This window comes from Rhodamnia argentea, chromosome 9 (assembly GCF_020921035.1).
Source record: "Rhodamnia argentea isolate NSW1041297 chromosome 9, ASM2092103v1, whole genome shotgun sequence".
In the NCBI taxonomy this organism is placed as follows: Eukaryota; Viridiplantae; Streptophyta; class Magnoliopsida; order Myrtales; family Myrtaceae; genus Rhodamnia; species Rhodamnia argentea.
The window spans coordinates 24,709,922-24,724,042 of NC_063158.1; the positions used below are offsets into that span (position 1 = coordinate 24,709,922).

At 41.7% G+C, this 14,121-nt stretch overlaps 2 protein-coding genes across 2 annotated transcripts; one reads left to right on the forward strand and one right to left on the reverse strand.

Moving 5' to 3' along the window:
* Window positions 1-3,064: 3,064 nt before the first annotated feature.
* LOC115742857 (tryptophan synthase beta chain 1-like) lies at window positions 3,065-5,321 on the forward strand. The gene is made up of 5 exons (XM_030677365.2): window positions 3,065-3,529; window positions 3,687-4,043; window positions 4,208-4,641; window positions 4,756-4,850; window positions 4,951-5,321. Exons 1-5 carry the CDS (start codon window positions 3,218-3,220, stop codon window positions 5,133-5,135), a joined length of 1,383 nt encoding a protein of 460 aa, XP_030533225.1. The 5' UTR covers window positions 3,065-3,217; the 3' UTR covers window positions 5,136-5,321.
* Window positions 5,322-5,750: 429 nt separating this feature from the next.
* LOC115742855 (polyadenylation and cleavage factor homolog 4) lies at window positions 5,751-11,543 on the reverse strand. The gene is made up of 7 exons (XM_030677363.2): window positions 11,030-11,543; window positions 10,488-10,589; window positions 10,132-10,386; window positions 8,657-9,334; window positions 7,179-8,156; window positions 6,533-7,081; window positions 5,751-5,982 (listed from the first exon to the last, which is right to left on the reverse strand). The coding sequence occupies exons 1-7, from the start codon at window positions 11,375-11,377 to the stop codon at window positions 5,938-5,940; spliced, it is 2,955 nt and encodes a 984-aa protein (XP_030533223.1). The 5' UTR covers window positions 11,378-11,543; the 3' UTR covers window positions 5,751-5,937.
* Window positions 11,544-14,121: the final 2,578 nt, after the last annotated feature.

The window sequence follows — 14,121 nt, forward strand, 5'->3', positions numbered from 1 at the left end:
ATTTAAACTAGATCAAAAGTAAAAAGCTCCTCGAACGGGAGGAAAGCAAGAGAGGGGAAAAAAAAAACTAAAGAAGATAGGAGGGAAGAAAGAGACCTAACTCAAACCCTCTCTATGGAGATTGAAGAAGGAAGTTGTGTGAGAGGAGAAAAGGAAGGAGGCTGGCGGCAAGAGTTTTCGACTCGATTTTTTCATTTCTTTTTTAATTGAGTTCATTAGAAAATTTGTGGGATATCGATAACGTGGACACCATTCATCCTATATAGCATGGCGAGAGTTGACGTGGATATTTTTAATAAAATTATTACTTTTTTCTTTACTTTTATTTGCTAACTTAGTGCCGAGACGACCTTGTCGGCACTGGGCTCAGGAAATTTCTTTTCGTGAAGAAGATTCGGGAAGAGAGAGAGAGAGAGAGAGAGAATGTGTGATGATTTCTAAAGAAGTACATAAGTGTGTATAGGGAACGTGCTAAAACGACAGAAAGAGGGGAAAAGATGATTTTCTATTTTTAGAAGAGGAAGTCATTATCCCCAATGCTTTTTAGGTACTTTTTTCATTCACGATTTTTTGTCTCCTAACAAATGGAGCCCGAGTCTTGACGATTGATCTCGATTTGAAGGTGACTACTGGCATGGCATGTAAGTCCATCAAGACTAGGCACCGGCAAGAATTCGCCCACACGAGGCTGTCGATTTCACCGACATGGTGCGTCCACCCCCAACATCGAGCCGTCAAGATCAAATTGACCCAAAAGAGCAATCATTTGTATTTCCAAACGTTTTACATGAACGAACGACGCTTCGCTTTCACTTGTGTCAAACTAGATACGTCTCTTCATATCCAATCATGAAAAATACAACAACCGATTTCGACCTGCTATGATCTCATCAAGAAAGTGACGTCAACTCCCGACCAGTTATGCACGGGAGGCCAACCCGCCTTAAGAGCTCCTCACGGATCAGTCGTATCCTCTCTGTATTACTCATTCTTCACCACGATGCCACTAAGCTCCACTCATAAGGGTACATGAGCATGAGAGATTTTGGGCTGTGACACATGTAAGATAAGAAACCCAAAAAACGTTGCGCCTCACGTGTAAAAAGAAGAGAAAAGAAAAAGCTTGATCTAGAAAGAAACGTGGTTCGGGTCGAGACGAGCTCGACCAACAGCGACGGACCTAGCAACTTAAATTAATTAGGACGTGAGATGGAAATGAAAGAATTTGCCATTGAGAGCAAAGGGCCATGCCAAACCACCATGTTTCGTCGTTGAACTCGAAGGACGAGGGTCGTAAACGATGATGTCGAACTTCCATGGAGGCAATACACAAAGTGAATTTCCTAAGCAAACCGAACCACCCTTTTGTTACAGGACTTGATGTATTAAAGAGAAGCTTTTGTGACCGCACAAGAGTTAACGATACGTATCGACGGACTTTCAGATGAGGCCATGTTTAGAAATTATGGTGATTGTAGCATAAACATCTCAAATTATCTGAGATAATTACTAAAAAAGTTCTAAACATGTTGTACATATGCTAATTCAGTCCTAAACTTATTATACGATCGGCATTGACGTGAACGATTTTTATAATTTTTTTTATATTTCCTAAATATTCTTTCCTTATTTTCATTTTTCTCCTCATCTTTTCGTTTCTAAAGCGGACCGCCGGGTCGGCTATTTCCAATCACAATTGGCCAAAAGGACTATATTGACAAATCGTTAAAATATTTAGAACTAAATTAGTAAAATTAAAAAGTTTATAACTGAATTGGCTAGAATACAATAGATTAAGAACTTTTTTTTGGTAATTTTCCTCATCTTATTTGCGTCATTTCTGCTTAAGTACTTGGTATTTTTTCGCGGAAGCTGGGTGCAAATTCATGGCTATCGGGCTCCACAAAGGACTCAGATTACCAATTCAAACCCTAGTTTCTTCTTAAGAGTCATGTCAGGGAAAAGCACTTTGGGCGGTCCAAATTCATCTGGCGTGCAGGCAGAGAAGATGAAAATGGGGTCCTCGTACGTCGTACCCGAATGTTTTGGAAGATGGTGTGGTGCCCTTTATAAAGCTCACGTTTCTTTCCTGTTCATTGCCAACAGCTTCATTAGCTCACGTTTTTTCTTTTCATGTTCATTGCCAACAGCCTCATTGATCTTTGACAATATCCTTTTCTTCTCTCTCTCTATCTCGCTCCTTGAATATGTTGATTGATTTTTGACCAACCTCGTTCGAGAGTTAGCTCAAAGGATGAGACTTTCCTTCACACTTATAAATCGATTACCAAATCCTTTCACAATCGATGTGGTTAAACTCCAACGATCTTTTTCTCATAATTGGACCCTGGATTGGAGCAACAACAACTCGTATATCTCCTATATGATTTCTGAGCCCAAACTTGTTTGTAACTTGAGCATTAATGCTAGTGTTAGGTGGTTTGAACCTATCTCTTCCCAAAAGTTAGATAAAAAGATGAAACTTTTCGTCACACTTATAAACCGATCATCGGTTTTTTCCACAACCGATGTGAGAGAAACCCCAACATAATAGGAAGATAACATAAAACACTATTGACGGGAGAATCGTTGAGTTGTAATTCATACTCCCCATTAATTGTAAAACACGGGAGTCTTGCTCTCCGGTGAGAGGAAGAGGGTCAAGGGGTGCCGGCCCGACGAGGGTCGCAAGGACAAGGCCCCTAAGTCCGTCGGAGGATTTTTGTAGTTTGAGCCTATATTTTTGCAGTAGTAGTTTGGGTTTGGGCCATGATTGGGTATTCGCGACGTATTTTATGACTTGATTGCACTTTTTAAAAAAACTAACAACCCACTTTCGTGATAAATTTTAGAAATTGATTGCACTTTTTAAAAAATTTAGAACTCAATTACATATTCATAATAAGTTTTTGGATTGCCAGTGCGACTTATTTTCATCGTCCCATTATAGTGTGTGGTCACCCGCGCTCGCGTCACTTCGATTCACGACCACGAAATTAACGTGCTCCTCGTTTAGAACGTGCCCAGTCCGTGCCTTCTTCGTCGTACCAAGCGATACTTCCTCGGACTGCGACTGTCGGAAAGAGACTCCGGCAACGCCATTCACGCATAAATACACGTTTGCCATCTTCAGGTAGCCACGTCGCTAGTCGCTCGTCCACGTAGCAACTCTCAGCTGCTTACTTTTTCGCCTCTTCGAACTCATCCTCCATTCGACATGGCTTCAAACATCAAATCTGATCTCTTCCTCACCAACAAAACATCATTTGCCTGTGCCAGGCAATCGATACCTAGCGTGACACGAGCCGCGAGTAACGGCTTCGTGGCTGCTCGCGCCATGAAAAGCGGGACGGAAGCTTTGAATCTGGAGAGGCCGCTGCGCAGGATCGAATTCGACGCGGTCACGAGAAGAGGGAGCGGAGGCAAGTTTGGGATTTATGGAGGGAAGTATGTGCCCGAGACGTTGATGAGTTGCTTGGGCAAGCTTGAAGCTGAGTTCAACTTTGTTCTGCATGATGCTGAGTTTCAGGTTTGTTAGAAGACAACGTTTCTGAATTTCATCATCCTCTTAACCATTTTTGGTTTTATGGGAGGGCCACGACTATGGAAGAGCAGTTGTGGTTATCTAGCTAGATGTATGAACGTCACAAATGTATTATCTGAACTGCCATTGGCAAAATTTGTAGGCAGAGCTCGCGACAGCTCTAAGGGACTACGTCGGGAGGGAGACTCCTTTGTACTTCGCGGAGCGGCTCACCGACCATTACAAGAACGAGAACGGAGAAGGACCGGACATCTACCTGAAAAGAGAGGATCTCAACCACTGCGGCGCACACAAGATGAACAATGCCATCGCACAGGCGATGATCGCCAGGCGCATGGGCCGGCAAAGGGTGGTGGCGGCCACGGGAGCAGGCCAGCACGGTATCGCAACCGCCGCCGCGTGCGCTAAGCTGTCTTTGGATTGCACCATCTTCATGGGTTCCGAGGATATGGAGAAACAAGCTTCTAACGTGTTTTTAATCAAGCTCCTAGGTGCTCAGGTGAGCATACTTTTGCATGAACTGGCGAGACGTACAAATCATTTCAAATGAACTTTGGCCAGGCCCTATCAATTTCCCACCAACATCAACAAACCAAAGAGTTGGAAGTCACAAGATCCAATTCAATCTTCACACAATGTTTCAAACTAGGGTTGATTTTGCAGGTGACCCAAGTGGAGGGGAGCTTCAAGGATGCAAGCTCAGAGGCCATAAGGCAATGGGTGAACGACTTGGAGGGAAGCTATTACCTGACAGGGACCGTGGTGGGTCCTCACCCATGCCCAAGCATGGTGAGGGAGTTCCAATCCATCATAGGGAGGGAGACGAGGAGGCAGGCCATGGAGAGGTGGGGAGGGAGGCCGGATGTGGTGGTGGCGTGCATCGGGAGCGGCTCCAATGCGCTGGGGATCTTCCATGAGTTCATCGGGGATGAGGGGGTGAGGCTGGTTGGCGTGGAGGCTGCCGGGTTTGGCCTGAACTCCGGGAGGCATGCGGCCACTCTGGCCACAGGCCATGTTGGGGTCTACCATGGAGCCATGAGCTACTTGATGCAGGACCAAGAAGGCCAAGTTCTTGGAGCCCACTCTGTCGGCGTTGGGTAAATATCGCTCTCTCTATTTTGACATTCATGCTCTCCATTTCGGACAAGTAGTGAAGAAAGTAGGACGAACCAAACCCATGATCAATTCATATTATCGACCGTGATTACCAGGCTACAGTATCCAGGAGTCGGCCCGGAGCTGAGCTTCCTCAAAGACACGGGACGAGCAGAATTCTATACGGTCACCGACAAAGAAGCTCTAAATGGTAAAAACAATTGACCCCCACACCACATTCTTTATGAAGCCGCGAGGACAAAATTCGATCCTGACTAATTTTGTGTGATCTTCTTCGTTTTTGGTTGCAGCATACCAACTTCTATCTAGATTGGAAGGTATAATCCCAGCAATGGAAGCTGCTCATGCATTCGCATATTTGGACAAACTTTGCCCGACCCTCCCCGATTCCACGAAGGTTGTGGTGAATTGCAGCGGACGAGGAGATAAAGACGCACCTATGTTCTTTCAACACCAACCCACCCTCAACGCATAAAACTAGCTTGCTGTATAGAAAATGTAAAACGTAAAGATTATGATCTCCTTGTCAATGTCATATAGCCTACAGGATTATTTGGAGAGAACCTGACCGAAGTGATCTCCTGACTTATACTGTACAACTTATATCCTGTATGAACACTGCCGTTGATCTATGTGCTCCAAAGGCATAAAACGAAATCAGCTCTAACAATTGAAAATGACATTCCGCATGCTTGGCGCGAAAATATGATCTTCCAAACAAATCTGAAAACATTATCGAGTTAAGAATCACCGTACAAAATGTAAAATCATGAAGTTGAACACTAGGGGTCGCTTCCTCCGGGGACAGATCTACTGATAAAAGATATAATAAGCTCACTAGTTTGGTCAGCAAGCAACTCCTAGATATTCCAAGCAGGAGGGGGAAAAAATAAGGAAAAGCTACCCTGCAACTACCAAATGACTCCAACCACAAAGAGGAGGGATTGCCTCCCATTTTCTTTTGAATAACAATACTTGAACCCACATAACTTCTCCATGAAATCCTCCAACACAATTAGCCGTAAAAGATGTGGGCCATTGTTCGCAGTCTTCTCGGCATTTTGATTGTCAGGATCTGAAGAGATAGTCATAAAGTAAACACTGAGAGATGATTGCGACCTTTTACTATGATTGCCATGGTACAACTTGAACTATACATGTACAAGATTTCTCAGCATGAAGCCTATCTATCTCCCATGCTCCAACACTACAGTAGAATAAGATCAATGACCGAACAAACAGAAATAGTATTACAGAAGACAGACAGACTGGTCTGATTAACTCCGCAATCGTTTTCTTTGACTACCCTCTTCGGCAGTTCCCTGCAAAGAGGAAAGCAAAGAGAACATATGTCAAATTCCATCTCTTCACTTAAATCATAGTATGAACAGGTTCTCAAACTTAAAACAAATGTATCCAAAGCCTTATGGTATGACACAGCAGATCAACTGATAACCACAGAAGATTATAGAAACATATTTATTCATCTTATCACAGCATATAGGAAGAATTTCACTAATTGCATGCTACTAATATGCTCACACTATCTAGCCACATCAAACATGAAAACGTTATTCGAAGTAAAGAATATGAAGAGTGTGAAAGGGTATAATGGTCCTTTTATTTTTAATTTGGCTCTAATACCATGATAGCGGAATAACATAATTTTACTGATAGAGTGATAGTATCAAACGAACAGCATATATACATATCAAAACCCTCAAAGACCATTATACCCTTTAACAAAGAGCAACTGCAGAACAAGTATCATCCTATCAAACGAAACATGAGTAGAGTGGTCGTGGTTCGAGCAAGGCAAAACATGAAATAGGGGAATAGGAAAACCAATTTTTGCTCAGGAGGGCAACTTACCCCTTCATCTTTGGAAAAATTTCCAGGGGATACTTCACTAGATTCTGACCGGCATTTAGCATGTACAATTGGACCTAACTGAGACCTATCAATTCCAGCAGTCGAACCATCAGGTGCATTCATGTATACAGCTCCTTTATACATCCATTCTTCTGTCTCATCGCTATAGAAATCATCAAAAGGTTCCCCACACAATGCACATGCATTTTGATCTTCATCAGCAGGAACTGCCATTTCTTCGTCGCTCTTCTTTTCTTCAGTGCTCTCAGCAGGCAAAAACCCAGGAACTGCCTCAGCTCCCAATGCCTCCGCACCACTGAGCCACATGCTCGTACTTACAAACCATTTCCGTGAAGGTTTCTGCTTGCGATTCTTAGACATTCGGTTCTTGGTCACATGCCAGTCCATATGGCTACTGTGCTCTTCTTGAAACTTAAACCTCAAGCCACATGTTGTACATTGTCTTGGGAGATCATCATACAGGGCTCTTATTGCAGAATCATGACGAACTTTAAGAAGGTCCATGTTAAAATCAACGCCAACAGAATCCTGGATATATAAGACATCCATGTGCAGAAATACTGTATTTAATGTCAACAAACAAAAAATAGAACCAGCTACAAGTAAATAACATTTCAACTAATACCTGTACAGGGGTCTGATTCGTTAGTGAGATCAACCCTTGAGCCATGAGAGAACTGATTAAACCAGTGTATCCACTTCCGCCTAAATTATTAGGTAGACCTGCAGTGGGAATTTGTGACATTGGTAATGACTGCGACAGGACGGGAGGAGGACCTGGAGGCAGGGGAGGCAAGGATCCACCCGGAAAATGCATCATGTTGTTTGGGATGTTTTGGATTGGTAAAGAAGATTGCGCTATTTGCAACATATTTGCTTGCACTGAGGATAAAATTGGACGTTGACCTTGTCCTGGAAATCCATAATTTAATCCAGGTGCTATCATTTGAGATGACACAATTGCTGCAGAAGATGGGAGAACTTTTTCTTGATCCTCCTGAATGGGGAGAAACTGAGGTTGAAATGGAGTACTTCGCACTTGGTTCTTTTGCTGATTCTGTGGCATGAACCCACCATGCTGATTGAGTAATGATAACTTCGTAGTAGGAAGTAGCTCCTTGCCATCAAACTTATCAAGTTTCTGTTCAACCATAAGCAGAGGGTGGTTTGCACCTTGATTTGCAACAGTACTAGGACCTGAAATAATGACCGGGCCAGTAGACTGCTTTTGCAGGGGAAGTACAGCCCGAACGGGAAGGGAGTTAGACTTATGCACATTAGTTGCAGGCCAAGTGCCAGTTGATGTGGGGAGATTGGCAGCATAAGTGGATTCAAAAGTGGAAGAATCCATCCTTGGTGGGATAGTCCTGTCAACTTGTTTAGCAACGGGAAGCTTTCTGTAACCAGGAATCCGTTTCTCATCACCTACTTGCATGCCTCCAGCTGAAGACACTGTCTGTAAATTGGAAACTCTTCCCCTATTAAAGAATTGTTGGGAAGTGTGTGTTGACAAATTTAATGGTTTCTGAGAATAGCGGGAACTAGCAATTTTATTTGTCTCGCCTTGAAGTCCAGTCATTTTATCAGCTGATCCAGGACCGGACTGCACAAGTATTTAAACTTTCAAATGTTGTGAAAAATAGCAACTCTTTGCAGACAGTTCCAACACAAATGAATCACATACAGTGCAACTGCGGTACATGGCAAAGAGCAGATTATCCCAATTGTTGACATGATAATTCTAGCTAATATGCAAAGAAAGAAACTGGCAGTTGATTTAGGAACTGGTATAGTCGTGGCAAATTTCTTGGAAAGATAAGTGAGGGATGGAGATGGATTGAAAACTGTGCATGCAAGTATGGGTCTCTGTGGGTAGTGGTACCAAACCAAACACATCTAATTGGCCTTAAGTCTGTTTCATACGTTAGTCAGGATGCATGCAAAATCATCGTGAACATGAACAGTGATAAAGCAAATAAACAGAACAGTAGTATTACAACCTAACACAGGATGAAGACTGAACAGGATTATATCTCAAACTTCCAAACTTTTAAAGAAGAAAAAGAACTAGCCGAAGCTGAGATCAAAGTCATATGAGCATACCATAATAGAAGCATCTCCACAATAAATAGAGGGATCATCTCGTGCTGGTGCAGGAGGCAGACTAGAAAACCTGCCTCCCAACCTAGCTATTGACCCGCCATAAGGTTGAACAGATGATTGCACTATATCGTTACTTCTACCACGATCTACCAAACTGCGATTCATATCTTCCCAATTGAACTCCTGCTCTTCTGTATCTTGCCATGACATGGGAGCCACCTTTCCTCTGATGTCCGAGTGCTCAATTTGGTTGGGCTTAGAGATGGAGGTAGTTTTCCTCTTGTCATCTCCATATGCATCAATCAATGCTCTAGGATTCATATGATTGCGTCCATTGGTGAGGTTGATTGCAGCAGAACTTCCCAAACGCTTTCGACCAACATCAAAAAAGTGATTCCTTTGCCAATCAGTTGACTGCTCCTCTCTACCTACCGCTCTTGCAAGGTCATATTCAGAGGCAGTGTGAGATGGAGATGCCCTATCATATTTCCTCAATGTGCTATCAGGTGTAAATTCATCTGTTTCTGCAGAGAAAGTCATATCAGTTCCTCTTCTCAGAGGAGACAAGGTCTTTGTAAAAGCAGCATTGGGAGATGGATGAAGCTTATTCGCCCTGGGGGGATAGGATGAACGAATAATGTTTTCTGTCGACCTCAACCTAGTAGCTTCACCTCCAACCTGTGAAAATAAAAACCATTATCAGATTCTCACACACTCTTGCACACACTGCATTTAAGCATGTCTTCAGCCATTGAAATCAGAGGAGGTTAACTCCCAGAGGCATTACCAAGATAAGTCGTTGCTCATTTTAGTTTAACTGTTTAACCATCATGAGAATGTCCATGTTGGTTCATAGTTTGAAAGCTCGAGCCTAGATGCTATTTCCACATTCTGAATCTACAGCTCAACAGCCTAACACCCAAGTGACTCATGTAAAATATTTAGATACGTCTACATCCAGTTTACCAGTATTAGTACACTACACAGACGTCCACAATTACATCTGCAAGAGTCTGTAGACACATGGTGTTACAATAGCAAGCCTCTACAACTTTGTAGAGCATATTTTCATAATTACTTGATGGATTACTCAATCCATAATGATCAAGACTAGCTAAGTTTTACCTCCCAAAATCAAATGATTTCCAACCTAAAAATACAAAAGGAAAAAGCTGGCCACGAAGGTAAGACCCTGGAGATAAAATCTAGAGTGCCATGGTAAAAGTGATCCACTTTGGCAACGTTTACTCCTAATAATCTATCATAATGTTAGTAACAAGTGCAACCCATGAGTGAAGTATGTAACCTACTATAGCCAATGTATAACACGAAGAACTACCAGTAATCATGCAGATATGTAATTCCAACCAAACAGCATTTGTGTATAAGAGATCATTACGGAGTATAGTACGCCTACAACATATGCTATCAGATCACAATCAAGAAATGGAAGGACAGAATGTTCCAAGGCTTACACTTTCAGCAGATGGATGTTCCAACTGACGCACGTACTTTGGATTGACATGAATGCCATGAGCTGGTCGAGGAGATTCTGAAGCCCTCGAGGAAGACAAGCCAGACCGATGATTACTAGCTGAAGAAGAAAATTGCAGTTCCGACTCAATTTTGCGAAGGACCATTGGTGGAAAAACAGATGACCATGTGCCAAATAGATGGCGCATGGCCCCATATTGGCTAGGGTCGACTTGTCTATAAGCTTCGCAGAAGACCTTCACAGAACATAAAAAGAATGCAGTCACTACAACAAGTACTTCGAAGCTCACGATACTTTTGCATAATACATGACTGTGCTTGACAGTGTAATGCTCACCTCAGGTAGCCGGGGCGCAAAGTGCCTAACATATTCTTTCCCAATATTCTTAACAATGCTATCCAGTAGATATAGTGATGGTAATTTTTGCTCAACAGGGACCTGCAAAAATGCAAACTCTTCAGTTGGTGCAACGTCCATACGCAATCTTTTTGCACCTACAGCTAACTGTGATCGCACAATGGAGAGAGCGTCCCCTTGCCGGCGCAGAATTTCGAACACTCAAATGCCAGGTACTCAATTTAAGTTAAAATTTTCTCTTGTTATACCGGCTTATTAGCTTGCAATCGAATTGAACATGATTTCAACTTGTAAAGACATAATTAGATGACCAACTTCTTATTTAGCACAGAGACCTCCACGATTGCATCGCATCAAACACAACTATCACAGAAAGAAGGGGGGGAAAATAAGAAAAGGCGCCAAATTTATCACGTTTATACAAGACACCAGCTCACAAATCCCACATCCTTGTACAACCATCTCAAAATGGGGCAAAAAAAAAAAAAACCTAAACCTAAACGCTGTCGAAGCCCACGGACCTCAATAATCCGAGAACAGATCGCATCAGCAATGCCCTCGGCGTGCTCCCGCTGCTCTCCGGCTATAATCGTCAGATCGGTAATGATTGGCTTCGAATTGAATATCAATTCCGACAAGACCGACTCGTAGACCGCCACGACCTCCCCGGTGCTGGGCGGCGGCGGCGGCGACGCTCCATCGTCGGCCGAGACCCTGAATTCATCGTCCCGCTGCTTCAGCAAGGCCCTGAACCGATCCACGACCGTCGGCGGGGGCAGCGGCTTCGGGACGAGGTCATTGGGCATGGGCTTGAAGGGGAAGCTCCTAGGGTTTTCTCGCGAGATTGGGGTGATTCTCTCGGTGTCCATGCGGGGTGGGGTTGGTGGTGGTGGTGGGCGAGCGTTCAGCGGGCAGGAGAGTGTTGTGGGAGCGTTAGGGTTAGGGTTTCGACCCACCAAGGGGTGGTGGGGATCCAATCGGAGCTCGCTCGCTGCATCGAACGAAGGTTTTAGAGAGAGAAAGAGGAGAGAGAGAGTGGGATTGAACTGCGCGTTTTGCCTTCGTTGCCGTTTTTGTAACGAGAGCAAAAGGGATGGAAGAGGAAAGCGAATCGAAACGCGAACGTTGTGGGAGCTTCGGCAGAGTGACGTGGAATTTGGGCAATTCATTGAAAGTTTTCCAATTTGAAGCACTTAATTTCTTTTTTTTTTTTTTTTTGAAGCGCTTAATTTAAGTTGGCATTTGAGAAAATTTCTACAATTTATTCAAAGTCGAATTATTTTTTCGGGATGGAGTTATTTATCTATTACTGGCCTCTTTAGTAGAATCAGCCGAAGACCCGAAGATGCGGTGATTTATCTTGTGGCGGATATATATATAGTACACTTAGTCATCAAAATTTCTCCATAGAAAACGTGGATGAAATAGGGTGAGTAAAGAATAAGAAATACTTCGATCAAAAAAGAAAAGAACAAAAAAAAACATCAATATTAAATGATACGCCCAAGCAATAAATTCGTAAAAACCACTTCGAAGAAAAGAAAGGTTGGATGAAAGATAATTAAAGAAACAAGAACAGGTGCTTGTGGGAAGAAGGTGTTGTGATCAAAGCCTTAATAAGCAATACTTATTGACCTTTGACTTCTTACTTTTTCAAAATAATGACCGGTGAAGTATATTACATGTTTGGCAACAACAAAAAAAGAGAGTATACTCCATGAATTTCTTATTTATAACGACGAATAAATGTTAAATTATAAATACAATTAAAAGTTTTTATCAGGGGTTTCGTCGATTTATAGCAATTGTTTTATAGATCGTCTCGGTTGCTCGGTTGTTCAAGCCATGATCGAAGCATCAATTTTTTGCACAATGGACGGTTGAAAATAAAGATCGGACATTAACCATAAAAAAATTTATCCAAAATTTATTTAATCTTCAATATCTATAAATTAATATGATGAAAGAATGCAAAATCTACTACTCTCACACTTTCCTTTTCATTTTTTTTTTATCTTACCCTTTTTTAAAAAATTTTGCTCGACCAACTCTCACTTACATTTTCTTTTTAAGTCCTTATATCTTTCTCCTTTTCCTTTTTACTTTTCTTCCCTCTTTTTTTACCTCTTTTTTTTTCCTTACATTAATGCATAATTTATGAAGTTTTATTTTGGTGTTTTTCTTTTTTCCTTCTTTTTGAATTTGTTCATTCTTTTTCAAAATTTTATTTTTTTTTCAAATGCTAATACATATGGTGATTTTCTATTTGTTTCCTACACTAGACTTAGCACATGACTCAAAGTTCAGCAACATAGTCACCGTATCCCCATTGAAACTATGGCCCCGTTTGTTTTGCGAAAGTAAGTGGTATTGGAAAACATTTTCCCAAGAAATGATCGCTCATAAAGATGAACCAACGAACAATATTTTCATCGTTCATGAAGACATACATACATAATTGCTATCAATAATGAAAATATTTTTCGTTAGATAATTATTTCAAGCGATATAAGTAATTTTTTTGTTGAAAAATATTTTCCAAATCGCTCATTTTTAGTGAAACAAATGAGCCTATGTATAAAAGAAAAAAAATATAATGTAACAGACTTAATGCAACCTATATCTTATACAATTAATACACTCATCAATCTTTCATACTCATGCTCCAACCCTTTTTTTTTATATTTTTTTGTTTTATTTTATGTGATTTCTTAAATTCACTTTTAATAAATAACCCATATATAGCATATTTGTGATTATGTATATTTCTATCTTAATAATATGCACAATCACGTATACCTTCGTGTTTCCAAATACGATATATAGCGAATCCTCGATTACCAACGTGTACCTTGTAGAGCATAACCACTGCATGGAAAATGTGTTTCGAACCTAATGTCAAATCTGTGTGCTTTAAATTTATCTTAATTACGTTAAAATTGAGAATAATCAGCATATTTGATTGAAGGCTATTTTACATATTTCCTCGCTCCCGCTCCACGATCCGTGTTGGGATTGTCTCATATCGATTGTGGAAGAGGCTGGTGGTCGGTTTATAAGTGTGATAGAAAGTCTCATTCTTTGGCCTATCCTTTGAGGTGCTGCATGAGGTGGTGGTGGTGGTGGTGGAGGACCATGAAAGGCACGATAAAAAAAGACTTCGACCGAAGGCCCAATGTGTGAGTTGTAGATTGTTGGAGTTGTCCCATATCGATTATGGAACGGGCTAGTGGTCATTTTATAAGTGTGAGGGAGGACCATGAAAGGCACAATAAAAAAAAAACTTCGACCCAGGGCCCAATGTATGATGTGTATATTGTTAGGGTTGGTCACTTTATAAGTGTGAGGGAGGACCATGAAAGGCACGATAAAATAAAAAAAAAACTTCGACCCGGGGCCCAATGTATGATGTGTATATTGTTAGGATTGTCCCACATCGATTGTGGAACTCTTATCCTTTAAGGTGCTGCATGAGGTGGTGGTGGAGGAGGACCATGAAAGGCACGATAAAAAAAAACTTCGACCCAGGACCCAAAGTGTGAGATGTAGATTGTTGGGGTTGTCACACATCAATTGTGAAAGGGGCTGATGAGGAATAGATTATTGGTGGTCA

What these genes read in the sequence shown, in the direction of transcription:
- LOC115742857 (XM_030677365.2), top strand. Translation starts at nt 3,218, where the DNA reads ATGGCTTCAAACATCAAATCTGATCTCTTCCTCACCAACAAAACATCA. An exon ending in TGCATGATGCTGAGTTTCAG is followed by an intron (nt 3,530 to 3,686) that starts GTTTGTTAGAAG and finishes CAAAATTTGTAG; the next exon opens with GCAGAGCTCGCGACAGCTCT. An exon ending in CGACAAAGAAGCTCTAAATG is followed by an intron (nt 4,851 to 4,950) that starts GTAAAAACAATT and finishes TTTTGGTTGCAG; the next exon opens with CATACCAACTTCTATCTAGA.
- LOC115742855 (XM_030677363.2), bottom strand. Translation starts at nt 11,377, where the DNA reads ATGGACACCGAGAGAATCACCCCAATCTCGCGAGAAAACCCTAGGAGC. An exon ending in TCTGTTCTCGGATTATTGAG is followed by an intron (nt 10,590 to 11,029) that starts GTCCGTGGGCTT and finishes GCATTTTTGCAG; the next exon opens with GTCCCTGTTGAGCAAAAATT. An exon ending in CGAATCAGACCCCTGTACAG is followed by an intron (nt 7,082 to 7,178) that starts GTATTAGTTGAA and finishes TTATATATCCAG; the next exon opens with GATTCTGTTGGCGTTGATTT.